The 23,509-nt window shown below is 47.9% G+C and overlaps 1 protein-coding gene across 5 annotated transcripts in view; it reads right to left on the bottom strand.

The window, feature by feature from the left end:
- Positions 1-23,509, bottom strand: part of FER (FER tyrosine kinase) — a 634,526-nt gene that overhangs the window by 336,355 nt on the left and 274,662 nt on the right. For all 5 annotated transcript variants that reach the window (XM_063964096.1, XM_063964094.1, XM_063964097.1 and 2 more), the window contains one exon: positions 12,148-12,240. In XM_063964096.1, coding sequence (XP_063820166.1) covers positions 12,148-12,240 — 93 coding nt within the window. The remainder of the gene's footprint in view (positions 1-12,147; positions 12,241-23,509) is intronic.

The raw sequence follows: 23,509 nt of genomic DNA, 5'->3' as shown, positions 1-23,509 counted from the left end.
GGAGAGCTGTTTGGCACCTGTAACACTAGGCGGCCAAAGCTAGTGCTGATGCCGCAAACGTATCAAACTTGTAAAAGCGCACAAACGTGTGCACTGAAGACCATGTAGCCGCACGGCAAAGCTGCGTCGTAGAAGCTCCCCGACCAGCTGCCCATGAAGTTCCCACAGAACGTGTGGAATGAGCTGTTACTGATGTAGGCGGCTGTAACCTAGCATGAAGGTAAGCCTGACGTATGGTCAGTTTTATCCATCTGGATAAGGTTTGTTTAGACGCTGGCCAACCCATCTTGGCAGCATCATAGAGAACAAACAACGTATCCGTCTTACGAACTGAAGACGTTCGGGATACATAAACGCGTAATACGAGTACCACATCCAGAGTTCCAGAATGTGCTGTCAACACAGGAACTACTATTGGTTGATTGATGTGAAAAGATGACACTACCTTTGGTAAGAAAGCGGGATTCGTCCGAAGTTCCGCTCTGTCATCATGAAACACCAAATACGGTGGCTTGCATGACAAGGCACCCAAATCTGAAACACGCCTTGCCGAAGCTAAGGCTAGAAGAAAAATTGTTTTCCAAGTGATAAACTTTATATCCACTTGCTGTAAGGGTTCAAAATATGAAGACTGTAAGAAATCTAAAACCAGATTCAAGTCCCATGGCGCTGTAGGTGGAATGAATGGAGGACACCCTGCAGAAAAGTGTGTACCGACGGCAACAGAGCCAATCGTCTTTGAAAATAAATTGACAACGCAGATACCTGCACCTTTAGTGTAGATAAACGCAGTCCTCCATCTAACCCCGTTTGTAGAAATAACAGAAGACAGGATAACTTGAAAGATGATGTCGGAAACTTACGAGTTTCACACCAACCTATATAGGCACGCCAAATTCTGTAATAATAAGAATTTACTTACCGATAATTCTATTTCTCATAGTCCGTAGTGGATGCTGGGAACTCCGTAAGGACCATGGGGAATAGCGGCTCCGCAGGAGACTGGGCACAAAAGTAAAGCTTTAGGACTACCTGGTGTGCACTGGCTCCTCCCCCTATGACCCTCCTCCAAGCCTCAGTTAGGATACTGTGCCGGGACGAGCGTACACAATAAGGAAGGATTCATGAATCCCGGGTAAGACTCATACCAGCCACACCAATCACACCGTACAACTTGTGATATGAACCCAGTTAACAGCATGATAACAGAGGAGCCTCTGGAAAGATGGCTCACAACAACAATAACCCGAATTAGTTAACAATAACTATGTACAAGTATTGCAGACAATCCGCACTTGGGATGGGCGCCCAGCATCCACTACGGACTACGAGAAATAGAATTATCGGTAAGTAAATTCTTATTTTCTCGGACGTCCTAGTGGATGCTGGGAACTCCGTAAGGACCATGGGGATTATACCAAAGCTCCCAAACGGGCGGGAGAGTGCAGATGACTCTGCAGCACCGAATGAGAGAACTCCAGGTCCTCCTCAGCCAGGGTATCAAATTTGTAGAATTTAGCAAACGTATTTGCCCCTGACCAAGTAGCTGCTCGGCAAAGTTGTAGAGCCGAGACCCCTCGGGCAGCCGCCCAAGAAGAGCCCACCTTCCGTGTGGAATGGGCTTTTACAGATTTTGGCTGTGGCAGGCCTGCCACAGAATGTGCAAGCTGAATTGTACTACAAATCCAACGAGCAATAGTCTGCTTAGAAGCAGGAGCACCCAGCTTGTTGGGTGCATACAGAATAAACAGCGAGTCAGATTTTCTGACTCCAGCCGTCCTGGAAACATATATTTTCAGGGCTCTGACTACGTCCAGCGACTTGGAGTCCTCCAAGTCCCTAGTAGCCGCAGGTACCACAATAGGCTGGTTCAGGTGAAACACTGAAACCACCTTAGGGAGAAATTGAGGACGAGTCCTCAATTCTGCCCTGTCCGTATGAAAAATCAGGTAAGGGCTTTTACAGGATAAAGCCGCCAATTCTGACACGCGCCTGGCCGAAGCCAAGGCCAACAACATGACCACTTTCCACGTGAGATATTTTAAATCCACAGATTTAAGCGGTTCAAACCAATGTGATTTTAGGAACCCCAAAACTACATTGAGATCCCAAGGTGCCACTGGAGGCACAAAAGGAGGCTGTATATGCAGCACCCCCTTGACAAACGTCTGAACTTCAGGCACTGAAGCCAGTTCTTTCTGGAAGAAAATCGACAGGGCCAAAATCTGAACCTTTATGGATCCCAATTTGAGGCCCATAGACACTCCTGTTTGCAGGAAATGTAGGAATCGACCCAGTTGAAATTCCTCCGTAGGGGCCTTCCTGGCCTCGCACCAAGCAACGTATTTCCGCCAAATGCGGTGATAATGCTTTATGGTTACATCCTTCCTGGCTTTGATCAGGGTAGGGATGACTTCCTCCGGAATGCCTTTCTCTTTCAGGATCCGGCGTTCAACCGCCATGCCGTCAAACGCAGCCGCGGTAAGTCTTGGAACAGACAGGGTCCTTGCTGGAGCAGGTCCCTTCTTAGAGGTAGAGGCCATGGGTCCTCTGTGAGCATCTCTTGAAGTTCCGGGTACCAAGTCCTTCTTGGCCAATCCGGAGCCACGAGTATAGTTCTCACTCCTACCTGTCCAGTTTTTTGTTGAGGCGGGACGCCATCATGTCCACCTTTGGTTTTTCCCAACGGTTTACAATCATGTGGAAGACTTCTGGGTGAAGTCCCCACTCTCCCAGGTGGAGGTCGTGCCTGCTGAGGAAGTCTGCTTCCCAGTTGTCCACTCCCGGAATGAACACTGCTGACAGTGCTATCACATGATTTTCCGCCCAGCGAAGAATCCTTGCAACTTCTGCCATTGCCCTCCTGCTTCTTGTGCCGCCCTGTCTGTTTACGTGGGCGACTGCCGTGATGTTGTCCAAATGGATCAGTATCGGCAGACCTTGAAGCAGAGGTCTTGCTTGGCTTAGAGCATTGTAAATGGCCCGCAACTCCAGAATATTTATGTGAAGTGATGTCTCCAGGCTTGACCACAAGCCCTGGAAATTTCTTCCCTGTGTGACTGCTCCCCAGCCTCGCAGGCTGGCATCTGTGGTCACCAGGACCCAGTCCTGAATGCCGAATCTGCGGCCCTCGAGAAGATGAGCACTCTGCAACCACCACAGGAGAGACACCCTTGTCCTTGGAGACAGGGTTATCCGCTGATGCATCTGAAGATGCGATCCGGACCATTTGTCCAGCAGGTCCCACTGGAATGTTCTTGCGTGGAATCTGCCGAATGGGATTGCTTCGTAGGAAGCCACCATTTTTCCCAGGACCCTTGTGCATTGATGCACTGATACTTGGCCTGGTTTTAGTAGGTTTCTGACTAGCTCGGATAACTCCCTGGCTTTCTCTTCCGGGAGAAACACCTTTTTCTGGACTGTGTCCAGGATCATTCCAAGGAATAGAAGACGTGTCGTCGGGATCAGCTGCGATTTTGGGATATTGAGAATCCAACCGTGCTGCCGCAGCACTACTTGAAATAGTGCTACTCCGACTACCAACTGTTCCCTGGATCTTGCCCTTATCAGGAGATCGTCCAAGTAAGGGATAATCAAAACTCCTTTCTTTCGAAGGAGTATCATCATTTCGGCCATTACTTTGGTAAAGACCCGGGGCGCCGTGGACAATCCAAACGGCAGTGTCTGAAACTGATAGTGGCAGTTCTGTACCACAAACCTGAGGTACCCTTGATGAGAAGGGTAAATTGGGACATGGAGGTAAGCATCCTTGATGTCCAGAGACACCATATAATCCCCTTCTTCCAGGTTCGCGATCACTGCTCTGAGTGACTCCATCTTGAATTTGAACCTCTGTATGTAAGTGTTTAAAGATTTTAGATTTAAAATAGGTCTCACCGAGCCGTCCGGCTTCGGTACCACAAACAGTGTGGAATAATACCCCTTTCCCTGTTGCAGGAGGGGTACCTTGATTATCACCCGCTGGGAATACAGCTTGTGAATGGCTTCCAATACCGCCTCCCTATCGGAGGGAGACGTCGGTAAAGCAGACTTTAGGAAACGGCGAGGGGGAGACGTCTCGAATTCCAATTTGTACCCCTGAGATACCACCTGAAGGATCCAGGGGTCCACTTGTGAGTGAGCCCACTGCGCGCTGAAATTCTTGAGACGGGCCCCTACCGTACCCGAGTCCGCTTGTAAAGCCCCAGCGTCATGCTGAGGACTTGGCAGAAGCGGGAGAGGGCTTCTGTTCCTGGGAACTGGCTGTCTGCTGCAGCCTTTTTCCTCTTCCTCTGCCACGGGGCAGAAAAGAGGAGCCTTTTGCCCTCTTACCCTTATGGGGCCGAAAGGACTGCGCCTGATAATACGGCGTCTTCTTATGTTGCGAGGCTACCTGGGGTAAAAATGTGGATTTCCCAGCAGTCGCCGTGGCCACCAGGTCTGATAGACCTACCCCAAATAACTCCTCCCCTTTATAAGGTAATACTTCCATATGCCTTTTGGAATCCGCATCACCTGACCACTGCCGCGTCCATAACCCCCTTCTGGCAGAAATGGACAGCGCACTTACTCTTGATGCCAGTCGGCAAATATCGCTCTGTGCACCACGCATATATAAAAATGCATCTTTTAAATGCTCTATAGTCAGTAATATACTATCCCTATCCAGGGTATCAATATTGTCAGTCAGGGAATCCGACCAAGCCACCCCAGCACTGCACATCCAGGCTGAGGCGATTGCTGGTCGCAGTATAACACCAGTATGTGTGTATATACATTTTAGGATATTCTCCTGCTTTCTGTCAGCAGGTTCCTTAAGGGCGGCCGTATCAGGAGACGGTAGTGCCACTTGTTTTGACAAGCGTGTGAGCGCTTTATCCACCCTAGGGGGTGTTTCCCAACGTGCCCTATCCTCTGGCGGGAAAGGGTATGATGCCATTAACTTTTTAGGAATTATCAGTTTTTTATCGGGGGAAACCCACGCTTCATCACACACTTCATTTAATTCATCAGATGCAGGAAAAACTACGGGTAGTTTTTTCTCACCAAACATAATACCCTTTTTAGTGGTACTTGTACTATCAGAAATGTGTAAAACATCTTTCATTGCCTCAATCATGTAACGTGTGGCCCTACTGGAAGTCACATTTGTCTCTTCACCGTCGACACTGGAGTCAGTATCCGTGTCGGTGTCTGTATCTGCCATCTGAGGTAACGGGCGTTTTAGAGCCCCTGATGGCCTTTGAGACGCCTGGACAGGCACAAGCTGAGTAGCCGGCTGTCTCATGTCATCAACTGTCTTTTGTAAAGAGCTGACACTATCACGTAAGTCCTTCCATAAGTTCATCCACTCAGGTGTCGACTCCCTAGGGGGTGACATCACCATTACCGGCAATTGCTCCGCCTCCACATCATTTTCCTCCTCATACATGTCGACACAATCGTACCGACACACAGCCCACACACAGGGAATGCTCTGATAGAGGACAGGACCCCACTAGCCCTTTGGGGAGACAGAGGGAGAGTATGCCAGCACACACCAGAGCGCTATATATATATATAGGGATAACCTTATATAAGTGTTTTTCCCCTTATAGCTGCTGTTATGTTAATACTGCGCCCAATTAGTGCCCCCCTCTCTTGTTTTACCCTTTTCTGTAGTGCAGGACTGCAGGGGAGAGTCAGGGAGACGTCCTTCCAGCGGAGCTGTGAGGGAAAATGGCGTCTGTGTGCTGAGGAGATAGGCTCCGCCCCCTTCTCGGCGGACTTTTCTCCCGCTTTTTGCTGTATTCTGGCAGGGGTTAAAATACATCCATATAGCCCTGGGGGCTATATGTGAGGTATTTTCGCCAGCCAAGGTGTTTTTATTGCTGCTCAGGGCGCCCCCCCCCCCAGCGCCCTGCACCCTCAGTGACCGGAGTGTGAAGTGTGCCTGAGTAACAATGGCGCACAGCTGCAGTGCTGTGCGCTACCTTGGTGAAGACTGATGTCTTCTGCCGCCGATTTTCCGGACCTCTTCTTGCTTCTGGCTCTGTAAGGGGGCCGGCGGCGCGGCTCTGGGACCGGACTCCGAGGCTGGGCCTGTGTTCGGTCCCTCTGGAGCTAATGGTGTCCAGTAGCCAAGAAGCCCAAGCTGGCTGCAAGCAGGCAGGTTCGCTTCTTCTCCCCTTAGTCCCTCGATGCAGTGAGCCTGTTGCCAGCAGGTCTCACTGAAAATAAAAAACCTAAAACTAAACTTTTTCTTAGAAACTCAGGAGAGTCCTAGAATGCACCCTTCTCGGCCGGGCACAAAAATCTAACTGAGGCTTGGAGGAGGGTCATAGGGGGAGGAGCCAGTGCACACCAGGTAGTCCTAAAGCTTTACTTTTGTGCCCAGTCTCCTGCGGAGCCGCTATTCCCCATGGTCCTTACGGAGTTCCCAGCATCCACTAGGACGTCAGAGAAAATGAGCTGCCGTAACTGGCTTCCTTGCTCGTAACATGGTTGGTATAACCGATTCTGGAATGCCCTCTCTTCTTAAGAGGACGGTCTCAACAGCCACCCCGTCAAACGCAGCCGCGCTAAATCGGGGTAAAGGAACGGACCCTGTTGTAACAAGTCCGGACGTAGAGGGAGCGGCCAAGGTTCGTCTGCGAGTAGTCCGCGGAGATCCGAGAACCAAGCTCTTCGAGGCCAATGAGGCGCCACTAGTATGACTGTGACAGACTCTCTTTTGATCCGTTTTAGCATAAGAGGGAGTAACGGAAACGGTGGAAACAGATACACAAGACTGTACGGCCACGCGACGGTGAGAGCATCCACCGCCACTGCCTTTGGATCTCTCGTTCTGGACACATACTGGAGCGTTTGGTGATTGTGTCGAGACGCCATCAGGTCCACCTGAGGATAACCCCACCGCTGAACCAACATGTGAAACACTTCTGGATTTAATGCCCATTCTCCTGGATGAAAATCCCGACGACTGAGATAATCCGCTTCCCAGTTGTCCACTCCCGGAATGAACACCGCCGACAATATCACCTGGTGGTATTCCGCCCAATTGAGGATTCGAGCTACTTCCCGCATTGCCATGCGGCTTCTCGTTCCTCCTTGTTTGTTGATGTATGCGACCGCCGTCGCATTGTCTGACTGCACCTGGACAGTGTGAGACCGAAGCATGTGCACTGCTTGTCGTAGCGCATTGTAAATTGCGCGGAGTTCCAGGACATTTATAGACAGCAATCTTTCGTGATCCGCCCAGAGACCCTGGAGCTGACAATTTTGAACTACAGCTCCCCAACCTCTGAGACTGGCGTCCGTCGTTAGAATTATCCAATTCCAGCCGCCGAACAGTCTCCCTGCGGTTAGATTGTGTTCCTTGAGCCACCAGAGCAGAGACACCCTTGCCCTTGGCGACAACCTCACCCTGTGGTGAATCTGCAGATGCGAGCCCGACCACTGTGCGAGCACATCCAGTTGAAATGGACCCGAATGAAATCTTCCGAACTGAAGCGCTTCGAAAGCTGCCACCATTGTGCCTAAGAGGCGAATGCACAAATGTACCGACACTGTGCGTGGCTTGAGCACTAATTGTACCAGATGTCGTAGAATCTGTACTTTCTGTTGTGGTAGGTAAATTCTTTGATTGACTGTATCGAAAATCATACCTAGGAATAGGCGTTGAGACGGAATTAGATGTGATTTCTTGAAGTTGACAATCCAACCGTGGTGAACCAGTACATTGTACGTTAGCAGCGCATGTTGGAGAAGTATGTGTTGAGACGGAGCTTTGGTGAGCAGATCGTCTAAACACGGAACTATTGTCACTCCCAGGGATCTGAGATGAGCTATCATCACAGACATCACTTTGGTGAACACCCGAGGCGCGGACGATAGGCCAAACGGTAGAGCCTGAAACTGGTAATGGTTTTGGCGTATCGCAAACCGCAAGAATCTCTGATGAGGCTGCCAAATCGGAATGTGTAAGTACGCATCCTTGAGATCTAGCGCAATCATGAATTCCTTTGGCTCTAAACCCGCAATCACGGAACGCAGAGATTCCATCTTGAATCTGTAGTAAGTTACGTACCGATTGAGACCCTTTAAGTTCAATATTGGTCTGACTGAGCCATCCGGCTTCGGTACCACAAACAGACTGGAATAATAACCCTGACCCTGTTGATGTACAGGGACCGGAATCAAAACTGCTGAATCCAGTAGGGACTGAATGGCAATTTGCAGAACCGCCCTCTTGTCGTCCGACAGAGGCAATCCTGTCTTGAAAAACCGCAGTGGCGGAAGACAGTCGAACTCTATTTTGTAACCTTTTAACACTAAATTGCGGATCCACCCATCCGCGGATGTCTGGAACCACGCCAACTGGAACGTCTGAAGGCGTGCTCCCACAATCGGAGAACCGAGATGGGCTGGTAGCCCGTCATGCCACAGGCTTGTCGGTAACCTTAGCGTCCTGACGACTTGTGTTGGTTTGTTGGAAACCACGTCCACGACCACGTCTACCAGGCGTGGCTGTTCCTCTGCCACGTCCTCGAAAGGACTGAGGTCTAAAGGATTTGAACGAAGGTCCAGAGTACCTCCTTCTTGGTACCGGTGGAGGCAATGGTAAGAAAACCGACTTTCCTCCCGTAGCCTCAGTAATCCATGTGTCCAATTCAGGACCAAACAACTTCTTGCCATCGTAAGGTAACGCCTCTATACCTCGTTTGGCCTCTGCCTCCGCTTGCCAAGCACGCAGCCAGAGTGCTCGTCGTGCCGTAACTAGCGACGATGAAATACGAGAAGTGAGCTGACAGACGTCAGTAGAAGCTGTACAGAGATACTCTGCAGCCTCACACATTTGATCAGCAAGAAGTATAAGGTGTTCGTCATGTAAGGCAGACTTAAGTTCTGTTATTCATACTATGAGCGCCTTAGTGACCCAGATACCAACCAAGCCAGGTCTCAGCAGCACTCCTGCTGCTACATACATGGACTTTAGCATAGTTTCTATTTTGCGGTCTGAAGGGTCTTTAAGCGTAGTAGCCGCTGGCACTGGTATGGTTAATTTCTTTGTAAGCTTCGACACTGACGAATCAACTATTGCCGGAACTGTTAAAATCCTCACTATCTGACTCCACTTCGCCCTCCTCACCCTCATCTTGTGCCGTGAGGTCTGGCATGGAATCGTCAGAATGCAACATAGCAGGAACGGGTAAATCATAAGACATATGAAATTTATCCCGTCTACCCAAAATGGATTTGGACCTTTCGCAAGGCTGAGAGACCTCCGGTAGTTCTGGCGGTCTCACCCTAGACTCAGCTCTTGCCGTTTCCCACTCCTGTCGAGCGGCGGTCAATTCTGATTGCAACCCAGCCAGTACATTGGCTAGCATTTCCCAAGGAGGGTTCGGGGAGGAAATTGGCTTTAAAACCGGAGCCGAAATTGTATTCTGAACCGAATCCACAAAACATACTTTACATGTGGTAGATCCATCCGATAACACACTGCTACAGACTTTGCAATTATGCTTTTTAGTTTTTGCTGGTACCTTACTCATTATGGCGACAGACAATACAATACACAAAAAAAAAAAACAGACACTTGCACGACTCGGTAAAATAGTACGAAGGTGTCTCTATATAATTCCAAAGTCATACCGGCACTCCAATAAATATAAACAGATTCCTTTGCTGCGGTGCCATCCAGGTCAACAATTGACAGGCATAGACTGTGAAGATTGGTGGCACTCAAGCAGGCTTGGTAAATGCAAAAAGAAAGTTCCTTTATTTGCCTACATGTTTCGGGGAAAAGCACCCCGTCCTCAGGGCTAAACAACGTTGTTTAGCCCTAAGGTGCATCTATATATATATCTGGCCCAGTGCAGTACACGTGGCCAGTACTATGTAATGTGATCCCAAATTCCCTCTAACACCCCTGCGCCTCCGGTGGAGTAGAGATGTAGTACTGGAACGTTCTGGAATCACAGAGGAAGACACAGGAAGCATGGTTAAAAATGGCTGCCATGCTTAAAGTTATAATCACAATACAGGTTACCACCTTAAAGTGACATTTATCCTGTGTAATTAACCCTGCAGCCTAGCATACTGCTATTGCTGCAGGGTATCCCCCCTCATGCCGCTTATTGTATATCACCGTAATGCCCCCCCCCCCCCCTGTACTCCGTGCAGTGCGGGCGGCAGCGAGCAGCGTGTGGGGCCGCCAGCGGGAGCCGGGTATTGGGACGCAGGGACCGACAACGGGGAGCGCGTATTGAAGCGCTCTGAGCAGCGCCGGATCAGCGGTGAGGGCCGGCGACGGCCGGAGCAGCGGTGGGGGCTGGCGACGGCCGGAGCAGCGGTGGGGGCTGGCGACGGCCAGAGCAGCTGTGGGGCTGGCGACGGCCGGAGTAGCGGCGGCGGGCTGTAGAGGGATCCCGGCGTCAGCATATAAACAATGTCCCCACACAGCGGGGCGGCAGCGGGAGCTGACTGCCCCGTTCCACATACCTTCACTCCTGCTGCTGTGGTAAGGCTCCGACGGGACTTCTCAGTAAGCGCCGGCCAGCCTGTGTGCAGGAGATCTCTGTGTGTCTGTGAGGGAGCTCATTTAGTGAGGACCGACACGCCACTGCTGCTATCAGCAGCCGCCTTGCACTATCCCTGACCCTGCCTTTTGGAAGAGGGAAAGGGATGTGTATAAAATAGAAAAAAAAAATATCCTAAAAAAAAAATATTCAAAGTAATTGTGGACTCAGCCACAGAGCTGTTACTACTTCGAGCACAGAAAAAACACTGAGGTACTCGGGGATATGGAGGGGTGGAGTGTGCTAAATTTAAATATTCAGTGCTGTTTCCTACGGAAGCCGTCCATATCCCAAGAGTACTCCAGTGACCCCTAGTGGATGAAAAAGAAAAGTTTACAGTGATCGCAAAAACGTGCTATAGCGCGTATTTTACCTGCTTTCTGGCGCAATATGTATAAAGTGCTCTACCTGGCGCAGTGTGCATAGGAGGTTCTACCTGGTGCAATGTGCATAAGCTGCACTACTGTGTGGTGTAATGTGAATTGGCACTATTATGTGGCCAAGCCCCTTCCCCATGAAGCCAAGCCCCTAAAATTTTGCGGCGCGCACTGCCTATACTTTGCGTTCTGGGAGGTGGAACACCAATTCACTTTCTGCCTAAAGGCACCAAAATGTCTAGTTATACCTCTGGTGCAGGGTGTCCTGCATGCTACACAGACCAGCAGCATTGTCACCCCATCCCCCCACCTTGCAACACTTTTGTAGTGTTCAAACAAGATTAAGATTAAAAAGAACCTTAATTCCGATGGAACCCAGAAAAAGACCGGTAGGACCCCAATTTTTAAAAGTATGGGGTCCCTGGGACACACTTTTTTTTGGCTCGGCGCGATCACTGAGTTTAGTTGCACTCTGGGAGAGAAATGGCCTGGTGCGAGCAATGTTGCGTATCTGGAACCGACAGGATTGTGCCAGAGCTTGGATGTGGGGTGCAAAGGACAGGGAGGAGTCAAGAGTGACGCCCACGCAGCGGAGTTGGGGAACGGGGGAGATGGCGGTGTTGTCAACAGTGATAGAGATATTGGTTGGGGGTGTTGCTCTGGATGGGGGAAAGATGATGAGTTCGTATTTAAGGCCAAAGGAGTTAATGAGCGCACCCAGGGAAAAGGTGTACAGGGAGAACAGGAGGGGGCCAAGGACAGAACCCTGAGGGACACCAACAGGAAGGATGGAAGGGTGTGAGGTGGTGCCGGAGGCAGACACAGAGCGGTTAGTGAGGTAAGAAGAAAACAAGTCAAGGGCAGTGCTAGAGAGGCCAGCGTTTTGGGGTGTACGGAGGAGGAGAGGATGATCCACAGTGTCAAAGGCAGCAGAGAGGTCCAGAAGGATGAGCAGAGAGAAGTGGCCCCTGGATTTGGCCGAAAGCAGGTCATTGGTGACTTTCACAAGGGCAGTTTCAGTGGAGTGGAGTGGAGTGGAGTGGAGTGGGCGAAAGCCAGATTGTAGTGGATCCAGGTAGCTTGTGAGACGGCTGTAGACCAGTCGTATGATATATTGATCCACCTTCTGGAAGAAGCGGGTACTTCCGTTGTCCAACCAACAATAAATATTAAAACATCAATAAAACCAGATGAGACCATTAACTTACAGAAGATGATCCCAGCATTGATTTTGGAGATCTTATAATTCCGGCTATTGAATGACGTAAAGTATCTAATTTTGACACCCTTTCTTTTTTATCCTGAAAAATAAAAATAAAAATGTTACAGTTACACTAAATGAACCTACTGATACATTTTGGTAGCTAAAATGACAAAGCACTCACAAATAAAACCATGTAAAATCCTTCATTCACAGTAACTTACCTGACTGCAATAGACTGTTTTAGTTACCAAAAATGTACCCCCAAATGGCCGTTTTTTATGTTCCTGGAAACCCCATGTGACAGAGCTACAACAGTTTATTAAATATACATTCTAAATTAGAATGACTGTAACCTCCATGAGCAGGGCCCTCCTTCCTCCTGTTTTCATTACCTACTTTTATTACATACCAGCTACACCCTACACCTCCTCATTGGGCTCTCTGCCTCTGGACTCCACTCCACTACTTCCTTGTTTTTGTTTCTTCAGAAGACCTAGATCAGTTATCTGCACCCACGCTAATAGGTACAGATTTCAGATTATGCTATTTGAAGTATGGGACTCATGATCGACAGTGTGTCTAGGTCGACACCCACTGGTCGACAGTGGCTAGGTCGACGCGGTCATTAGGTTGACATGAGCAAGGTCGACGTGAAAATGGGTCGACACAAGTTTTTCATGTTTTTTTGGTGTCATTTTCTTTGTAAAGTGACCAGGAACCCCAATTAGTGCACCGTGTACACTCGCAATGCTTCGGGCAAGGTGCCTCGTGCAGGTTACCATTCCCAATCATAGTCCACGTGGATCGTAAAGTATGAAAAAGTTCAAAAAAGGAAAAAAATGTGAAAAATTCATGTCGACCTTTTTGCATGTTGACCTTGTTCATGTCTACCTAATGGTCGCGTCGACCTATGTCTAGTGTCGATCAATGGGTGTCGACCTAATGGGTGTCGACCCAGAGTCCGGATACCGCTAATTCCATTGCACCCCTTGCATCAGTGGCTCTATTTGTTACTTGCCTACTGTATTCTACTCTTCTATGTACTGTACTGTTTAACCCTGTACTGTCCTATTGGTTTACCCTCTGTACAGTGCTGAGGAACACTTGTGGCGCCCTATAAATTATGATTAATAATCATAAAACTTGCTGCAAATAAAAACCTAAAACTCCTATATATAATATAAAAACTCCTTCGTCCTGGAACTTTAAAATTACATATGACATATAAATAAGTTTCATGCAGAATATAAACAGACCAACATTTGATTTACTTTTTTTATTATAATAATAATAATAATAATAATAATAATTATTATTATTATTATTATTATTATTATTATTTTAGAAAAGAAAGAAACAGTCAAATTAGAAAACAAACTAATATGATTTTTGAATATGTAGGGCAACAATATTAGAAAAGCATACTAATGGATGTGAGTTCATGCCAAGAAACCCTGCATATTATAAATCCCATTATCTGTAAATTAATTAGCTGCTAATGTTTGTTAACAGGTGTCTTTAGCAGCAGCTTTCAACAAAAAACAATCCACAATGGCAAATCATATAGTATTGCAATTAAATAATCAAGAAATTACACTGGTCATCAAGTGGGATTAGTGGTGTCCTATACATGATTATTCAAAGAGTAACTCCATCTACAATCAAAAATTAAGTTTTGGTAAGAGTTCCGTAACTGCAGAATAATCCTTACAAAGCTGGCCTTTAAGCATACGTATGCTGAGAGAAGTGAGAATAGTGTCCCTCCCTGCCCATGACAGACATATGGTGGAATTGAGTGGATTCCACACCTATGTTTACATTTATTTTATCACACATTCCTTGATTCATCTATCGTTAAATCAGAAGGAGCATCACAAACTACCTGTTTATTGGATGAGAAGGCTTACAAGGAAAATATTCTGTTTTTACATAGTATTTGGTTTTACATTAATCCCTTTATGACTAATTAAAACAGAAAATAAACCTTTTCCGACGGTTTGTGCAGCCAAATGAATTGAATATTGTTTGTGTTTTCGTTTGGTATGCTACATTAATATCTTTCACCCTTTTATAGAGTGACAAAATGTGAATTCTTTTTCTATGTTTTATATATTTATTTTGCATCAGTAATCACAAAAGCAAAAAGCAAATCAGAATATCCACTGAAGTAAGCATGATGTGTCTTTCATCTGATGCACTGAGGGGTAAACATACTAAGATGGGAGTTATTTAAGATGGAAAGTTGCCCATAGCAACGAATCAGATTCCAGGTATTATCTTCTAGAAGTTGCTAGATAGATGAGAATTAGAATCTGATGGGTTGCTATGGGCAACATCCCATCTTAAACAGAACTCCCATCTTAGTAAATTTACCCCTAAGTTTCCATGGCTTACCACTGCATTTACGGTTCTCCATGTTGCCTGTTTCTTTGTACTTCATTGCTGAGAAATACAGGTAGGTACTTAACCATCATGCAAAACCATCAGGGAGGCATCTTATTAGCTCCAAATGTATTCTGCAGCAAGACAATAACCCCAAACATACACCCTATGTCATTACGAAGTATCGTCAACGTATAGAAGAAGTGATGATACGGCCCACACAGAACCCTGATCGCAACATCATCGAGTCTGTCTGGGATTACATGAAGAGACAGAAGGATTTGAGCAAGCCTTCATCCACAGAAAACCTGTGGTAAGGTTTCCAAGACAACCTACCTTGCCGAGTTCCTTTAAAAACTGTGTGCAAGTGTACCTAGAAGAACTGATGCTGTTTTGAAGGCATATATTGGTTTGATTTAGATTTCGCTGCTGTTAATTCACTTTGCATTTTGTTAATTGATAAAAGTAGACTATTAAATACTTCTAGTTTTTTTAAAGCATTCTTACTTTGCAGTATCTTTTCCACACCTGCCTATAACTTTTGCACAGTACTACACATATGGACAAAAAAAAAGCAAACAACAAAAAGTTCCAAAATAGGGAACGCATCCGAATAAGGGGAATATGGTGCAGATGCGTCATCTGACCATAAGACCTATCTACGCTGCCCGGTAGATCACTATCCGTGTTCTTCGCATCACTTAACTCAGAAACATGGATAAAATCGGTCTTGGTCACTATTAGTCTTAGAGGTTCATTGTTGAAGGATTATCCAGATTCAAACTGGTTAATTCGTTCTTACCTGCACTGCTTGACTTGTACCGTTACTGCATGGTGACCGGGGACAAACGGGGAATCCATACAGCTTGGGATTTGCCGTGTGAGCATGTTTTCTTTTTTTTCATTGCTGCTTGATGTTCTCTGGGAAAACCAGTAATCCGCTTCTTATACAAGTACTGCTACTTCATCTATTGGATTCTCAGGGTGACAGCAGCAATGGTGATGGATGTAGGGAGAGTTGTGAGGGTAAGTGGGATCGGATGTTTAATCTGTGTGCCATTTGTAGCACTGAAGTGGGAGCTGTGAGCAGTAGACATTTTGGGGGTAATTCAGACCTAATCGTAGATGTGCTAAATTTAGCACATCTACGATCAGTTATTCGGACATGCGGAGGGATGCTGTAAGCATCTCACTGGGCTCTCAGGGTGCGCGTGCACACTCCACAAAGGGATTCAGACTGCGATCACTGCCACGATCCAGTCTGAATTACCCCCATTATCAGATATATATATGTATATATATATATATAGAACGGTGGACAAGGCACTCCAAAACGCTTGTAAACCTTAAGAGCCGGTGCCTCCGTAGATACAGGATAATAGCAGAGAGAAGAACGTGGCACTCACGGCAAGTTTCAATAATCACAACCACAGCATATAGCGTAGAGCTCTACGCTATATGCTGTGGTTGTGATTATTGAAACTTGCCGTGAGTGCCACGTTCTTCTCTCTGCTGTATATATATATATTTATTGTGTTGGTTATCGTCTCCACATTCATGCTGCGAATTTAAAAAGATGCTCAGTTTGTTGTAAGGGGCCTAATGTATGCTAAGAAAACATTCCACCCCCGATACACCCCCAGCACAAATAGTGAAATAAAGCAGAATGGGTATATGGTGTCATGTTGCTTACTATAAATTCTGACTCTACCACATGCTCATTGTAACAAAATAAATTTTTATCGAGGCAGGCAACGTTTTCCCAACCTAATATTGCCCAGTTTTAATGAGCCTGTGCCCACAACTGTCCCAGGTTCCTGTTCATAGCAGACAGGAGTGGAGACCAGTGTGGTCTTCTGCTGCTATAGATCATTCACTTTGTGCCATGCATGCATGTAACTGTTGTAAACACATGGTTATTTGAGTTACGGTCGCCGGTCAGCTTAAACCAGTATAGCCATTCTTCTGTTACTTCTCTCATTAACAAGGCGTTTCCACTAGTACTGCCGCTCACTGCATGCTTTTGTTTGGTGCACCATTCTCTGATAAATCCACAGATTAGTAGTCTCTGATATCCACAAACTACCCCATGTAGCTATCCCTCCACAATCAAAGATCCCCAGATTACACGTCTTCCCCCTTCTGGTGTTTGTTCTGGACAACTGAACATACTGACCATGAATCCTGTTAGTTATGGAGGTTTTGCAATGATTGGCTGATAAGATCTTTGCACTAACAAACTGGTGTTTCTAATAAATTGTCCACATGTGTACAAAATATATAACATTCAGGTGTACATAAAAGTGGCGTGTTTGTATAGTATATACATAAACACACACATATATACTGTATGTTTGTATGTACAAACACACATGTAAAAATAAGATTTTACTTACCGATAAATCTATTTCTCGTAGTCCGTAGTGGATGCTGGGACTCCGTCAGGACCATGGGGATTAGCGGCTCCGCAGGAGACAGGGCACAAAAATAAAAGCTTTAGGACTAGGTGGTGTGCACTGGCTCCTCCCCCCATGACCCTCCTCCAAGCCTCAGTTAGGATACTGTGCCCGGACGAGCGTACACAATAAGGAAGGATTTTGAATCCCGGGTAAGACTCATACCAGCCACACCAATCACACCGTACAACTTGTGATCTGAACCCAGTTAACAGTATGACAAACGTAGGAGCCTCTGAACAGACGGCTCACAACAATAACAACCCGATTTTTTTGTAACAATAACTATGTACAAGTATTGCAGACAATCCGCACTTGGGATGGGCGCCCAGCATCCACTACGGACTACGAGAAATAGATTTATCGGTAAGTAAAATCTTATTTTCTCTGACGTCCTAGTGGATGCTGGGACTCCGTCAGGACCATGGGGATTATACCAAAGCTCCCAAACGGGCGGGAGAGTGCGGATGACTCTGCAGCACCGAATGAGAGAACTCCAGGTCCTCTTTAGCCAGGGTATCAAATTTGTAGAATTTTACAAACGTGTTCTCCCCCGACCACGTAGCTGCTCGGCAGAGTTGTAATGCCGAGACCCCTCGGGCAGCCGCCCAAGATGAGCCCACCTTCCTTGTGGAATGGGCCTTGATAGATTTAGGCTGTGGCAGGCCTGCCACAGAATGTGCAAGTTGAATTGTGCTACAAATCCAACGAGCAATCGTCTGCTTAGAAGCAGGAGCACCCAGCTTGTTGGGTGCATACAGTATAAACAGCGAGTCAGATTTTCTGACTCCAGCCGTCCTTGAAATATATATTTTCAATGCCCTGACAACGTCCAGCAACTTGGAATCCTCCAAATCGCTAGTAGCCGCAGGCACCACAATAGGCTGGTTCAGGTGAAACGCCGAAACCACCTTAGGCAGAAAACTGAGGACGCGTCCGCAGTTCTGCCCTGTCCGAATGGAAAATCAGATATGGGCTTTTATACGATAAAGCCGCCAATTCTGACACTCTCCTGGCTGAAGCCAGGGCCAGTAGCATGGTTACTTTCCATGTAAGATATTTCAAATCCACCGATTTGAGTGGCTCAAACCAATGGGATTTGAGAAAATCCAAAACTACATTAAGATCCCACGGAGCCACTGGGGGCACAACCGGGGGCTGTATATGTAGTACTCCTTTTACAAAAGTCTGGACTTCAGGAACTGAAGCCAATTCTTTCTGGAAGAAAATCGACAGGGCCGAAATTTGAACCTTAATGGACCCTAATTTGAGGCCCATAGACAATCCTGTTTGCAGGAAATGTAGGAATCGACCCAGTTGAAATTCCTCCGTCGGGGCCTTCCTGGCCTCACACCACGCAACATATTTTCTCCAAATGCGGTGATAATGTTGTGCAGTCACCTCCTTCCTGGCTTTTACCAGGGTAGGGATGACCTCTTCCGGAATGCCTTTTTCCCTTAGAATTCGGCGTTCAACCGCCATGCCGTCAAACGCAGCCGCGGTAAGTCTTGGAATAGACACGGTCCCTGCTGAAGCAGGTCCCGTCTTAGAGGTAGAGGCCACGGATCTTCCGTGAGCATCTCCTGAAGTTCCGGGTACCAAGTTCTTCTTGGCCAATCCGGAGCCACGAGTATCGTTCTTACTCCCCTTTGCCGTATAATTCTCAGTACTTTTGGTATGAGAGGCAGAGGAGGAAACACATACACTGACTGGAACACCCACGGTGTTACCAGAGCGTCCACAGCTATTGCCTGAGGGTCTCTTGACCTAGCGCAATACCTGTCCAGTTTTTTGTTGAGGCGGGACGCCATCATATCCACCTTTGGTTTTTCCCAACGGTTCACAATCATGTGGAAGACTTCTGGATGAAGTCCCCACTCTCCCGGGTGTAGATCGTGTCTGCTGAGGAAGTCCGCTTCCCAGTTGTCCACTCCCGGAATGAACACTGCTGACAGTGCTATCACATGATCTTCCGCCCAGCGAAGAATCCTTGCAGCTTCTGCCATTGCCCTCCTGCTTCTTGTGCCGCCCTGTCTGTTTACGTGGGCGACTGCCGTGATGTTGTCCGACTGGATCAACACCGGCTGACCCTGAAGCAGGGGTTTTGCCAGGCTTAGAGCATTGTAAATCGCTCTTAGCTCCAGTATATTTATGTGAAGAGACATCTCCAGGCTTGACCACACTCCCTGGAAGTTTCTTCCCTGTGTGACCGCTCCCCAGCCTCTCAGACTGGCATCCGTGGTCACCAGGACCCAGTCCTGTATGCCGAATCTGCGGCCCTCTAACAGATGAGCACTCTGCAACCACCACAGAAGAGACACCCTTGTCCGTGGAGACAAAGTTATCCGCTGATGCATCTGCAGATGCGATCCGGACCATTTGTCCAGCAGATCCCACTGAAAAGTTCGTGCGTGGAATCTGCCGAATGGAATCGCTTCGTAAGAAGCCACCATTTTTCCCAGGACTCTTGTGCATTGATGCACAGACACTTTTCCTGGTTTTAGGAGGTTCCTGACAAGTTCGGATAACTCCCTGGCTTTCTCCTCCGGAAGAAACACCTTTTTCTGAACCGTGTCCAGAATCATTCCCAGGAACAGCAGACGTGTCGTCGGGGTCAATTGAGATTTTGGAAAATTCAGAATCCACCCGTGCTGTTGCAGCACTACTTGGGTTAGTGCCACTACTTCCCCCAGCTGTTCTCTGGACCTTGCCCTTATCAGGAGATCGTCCAAGTAAGGGATAATTAATACGCCTTTTCTTCGCAGAAGAAACATCATTTCGGCCATTACCTTGGTAAAGACCCGAGGTGCCGTGGACAATCCAAACGGCAGCGTCTGAAACTGATAATGACAGTTTTGCACCACGAACCTGAGGTACCCTTGATGTGAAGGGCAAATTGGGACATTCAGGTAAGCATCCTTGATGTCCAGGGACACCATAAAGTCCCCTTCTTCCAGATTCGCTATCACTGCTCTGAGTGACTCCATCTTGAACTTGAATTTTTGTATGTACAGGTTCAAAGATTTCAGATTTAGAATAGGTCTTACCGAGCCGTCCGGCTTCGGTACCACAAATAGTGTGGAATAATACCCCTTTCCTTGTTGTAGGAGGGGTACCTTGACTATCACCTGCTGAGAATACAGCTTGTGAATGGCTTCCAATACCGTCGCCCTGTCTGAGGGAGACGTTGGCAGAGCAGACTTTAGGAACCGGCGAGGGGGAGACTTCTCGAATTCCAACCTGTAACCCTGAGATACTACCTGCAGGATCCAGGGGTCCACCTGTGAGTGAGCCCACTGTGCGCTGAAATTCTTGAGTCGACCCCCCACCGCCCCTGAGTCCGCTTGTAAAGCCCCAACGTCATGCTGAGGGCTTTGCAGAAGCCGGGGAGGGCTTCTGCTTCTGGGAGGGAGCTGCTTGGTGCACTCTCTTACCCTTTCCTTTGCCTCGGGGCAGATATGACTGTCCTTTTGCCCGCTTGTTCTTATAGGAACGAAAGGACTGCGGCTGAAAAGACGGTGTCTTTTTCTGTTGGGAGGGGACCTGAGGTAAAAAGGTGGATTTCCCGGCTGTTGCCGTGGCCACCAAATCCGATAGACCGACCCCAAATAATTCCTCCCATTTATACGGCAATACTTCCATATGCCGTTTGGAATCCGCATCACCTGACCACTGTCGCGTCCATAAACTTCTTCTGGCAGATATGGACATCGCACTTACTCTCGATGCCAGAGTGCAAATATCCCTCTGAGCATCTCGCATATAAAGAAAAGCATCCTTTAATTGCTCTATAGTCAATAAAATACTGTCCCTATCCAGGGTATCAATATTTTCAGTCAGGGAATCCGACCAAACCATCCCAGCACTGCACATCCATGCAGAGGCGATGGCTGGTCGCAGTATAACACCAGTATGAGTGTATATACTTTTCAGGGTAGTTTCCAGCCTCCTATCAGCTGGATCCTTGAGGGCGGCCGTTTCAGGAGACGGTAACGCCACTTGTTTTGATAAGCGTGTGAGTGCCTTATCCACCCTAGGGGGTGTTTCCCAGCGCGCCCTAACCTCTGGCGGGAAAGGATATAATGCCAATAACTTCTTTGAAATTAGCAGTTTTCTATCAGGGTTAACCCACGCTTCATCACACACTTCATTCAATTCCTCTGATTCAGGAAAAACTACAGGTAGTTTTTTCAGACCCCCCTTTTTGTGGTACTTGCAGTATCAGAGATATGCAAAGCCTCCTTCATTGCCGTGATCATATAACGTGTGGCCCTACTGGAAAATACGTTTGTTTCTTCACCGTCGACACTAGATTCGTGTCCGTGTCTGGGTCTGTGTCGACCGACTGAGGTAAAGGGCGTTTTACAGCCCCTGACGGTGTCTGAGACGCCTGGACAGGTACTAACTGGTTTGCCGGCCGTCTCATGTCGTCAACTGATTTTTGTAACGTGCTGACATTATCACGTAATTCCATAAACAAAGCCATCCATTCCGGTGTCGACTCCCTAGGGGGTGACATCACCATTACCGGCAATTGCTCCGCCTCCACACCAACATCGTCCTCATACATGTCGACACACACGTACCGACACACAGCAGACACACAGGGAATGCTCTTATCGAAGACAGGACCCCACTAGCCCTTTGGGGAGACAGAGGGAGAGTTTGCCAGCACACACCCAAGCGCTATAAATATATAGGAACAACCCTACAGAAGTGTTGTTTCCTTTATAGCAGCTTAATATATCAATATCGCCAAAAAAGTGCCCCCCCTCTCTGTTTTTTTTACCCTGTTTCTGTAGTGCAGTGCAGGGGAGAGTCCTGGGAGCCTTCCTCGCATCGGAGCTGTGCAGGAAAATGGCGCTGTGTGCTGAGGAGATAGGCCCCGCCCCCTATTTCGGCGGGCTCTTCTCCCGGTGTTTGTGAGACCTGGCAGGGGTTAAATACATCCATATAGCCCCAGGGGCTATATGTGATGTATTTTTAGCCAGAAAAGGGTATTATCATTGCTGCCCAGGGCGCCCCCCCCCCAGCGCCCTGCACCCTCAGTGACCGCTGGTGTGAAGTGTGCTGACAACAATGGCGCACAGCTGCAGTGCTGTGCGCTACCTCATGAAGACTGAAAAGTCTTCTGCCGCCGGTTTCTGGACCTCTTCACTTTTCGGCATCTGCAAGGGGGTCGGCGGCGCGGCTCCGGGACCGGACTCCATGGCTGGGCCTGTGTTCGATCCCTCTGGAGCTAATGGTGTCCAGTAGCCTAAGAAGCCAATCCATCCTGCACGCAGGTGAGTTCACTTCTTCTCCCCTAAGTCCCTCGTTGCAGTGAGCCTGTTGCCAGCAGGACTCACTGAAAATAAAAAACCTAATAACTTTTTCTAAGCAGCTCTTTAGGAGAGCCACCTAGATTGCACCCTGCTCGGACGGGCACAAAAACCTAACTGAGGCTTGGAGGAGGGTCATGGGGGGAGGAGCCAGTGCACACCACCTAGTCCTAAAGCTTTTATTTTTGTGCCCTGTCTCCTGCGGAGCCGCTAATCCCCATGGTCCTGACGGAGTCCCAGCATCCACTAGGACGTCAGAGAAATATACATCTACACAAATAAAAATATACAGTACATATACCCATATATACTCGAGTATAAGCCGACTATTTCAGCACCTTTTTTTATGCTGAAAAAGCCCCCTCGGTTTATACTCGAGTCAGTGCCTGGGTAGGAGGTACACGGAAGGCACAGAGCGCGCCTCTCCTGTGTCCCACCTGCGTCTCCGGCGGGTCTATTAAATGAAGTACCCGTTCGTGAGCTCTGATTGGCTCACGAATCGGCACTTCATTTAATAGACCCGCCGCCGGAGATGCAGGAGGGACACAGGAGAGGCGCGCGCCGTGCCCTCCTTCACAAAACAGCGGGGGAGCGGGGATGGTAAGTTGTACCTGGCAGTGGGGGAGCATATTTGGCACTTGGGGGGGGGGGGGCATATGTGGCACTGAGGGGGCATATCTGGCAGTATGAGGGCATATCTGGGACTGTGGGGGAATATCTGGCACTATAAGGGCATATCTGGCACTGTGGGGGCATATCTGGCAGTATGAGGGCATATCTGGCACTGTGGGGGCATATCTGGCACTGTGGGGGCATATCTGGCAGTATGAGGGCATATCTGGCACTGTGGGGGCATATCTGGCACTGTGGGGGCATATCTGGCAGTATGAGGGCTGTGTACGGCTACAGCTGCATTTCCCACCCTAGGCTAATACTCGAGTCAATACGTTTTCAAAGGTTTCTGTGGTAAAATTAGGTGCCTCGGCTTATATTCGGGTCGACGTATACTCGACTTTATACGGTAAGTTTGTCTATTGTGAAGCTTTATCTCTCCCAGTTCCAGATTTGGAAGGAAGTGCATGAGTAGAGCACAGTGTTTGATGCTGTAACAGATAAGCTTGCTGTTTACCAGTCTTATCTATAAAGGATATTAGTCTTTTATTGATAAAGGGCAATTTTGCTATACATGAATGACCTCTGGACCTTG

The sequence above is a fragment of the Pseudophryne corroboree genome, chromosome 1, assembly GCF_028390025.1.
Source record: "Pseudophryne corroboree isolate aPseCor3 chromosome 1, aPseCor3.hap2, whole genome shotgun sequence".
NCBI classification, from domain to species: domain Eukaryota; kingdom Metazoa; phylum Chordata; class Amphibia; order Anura; family Myobatrachidae; genus Pseudophryne; species Pseudophryne corroboree.
Note: the sequence above shows the minus strand (reverse complement) of the source record. Positions and strands in the feature narration are given on the sequence as shown.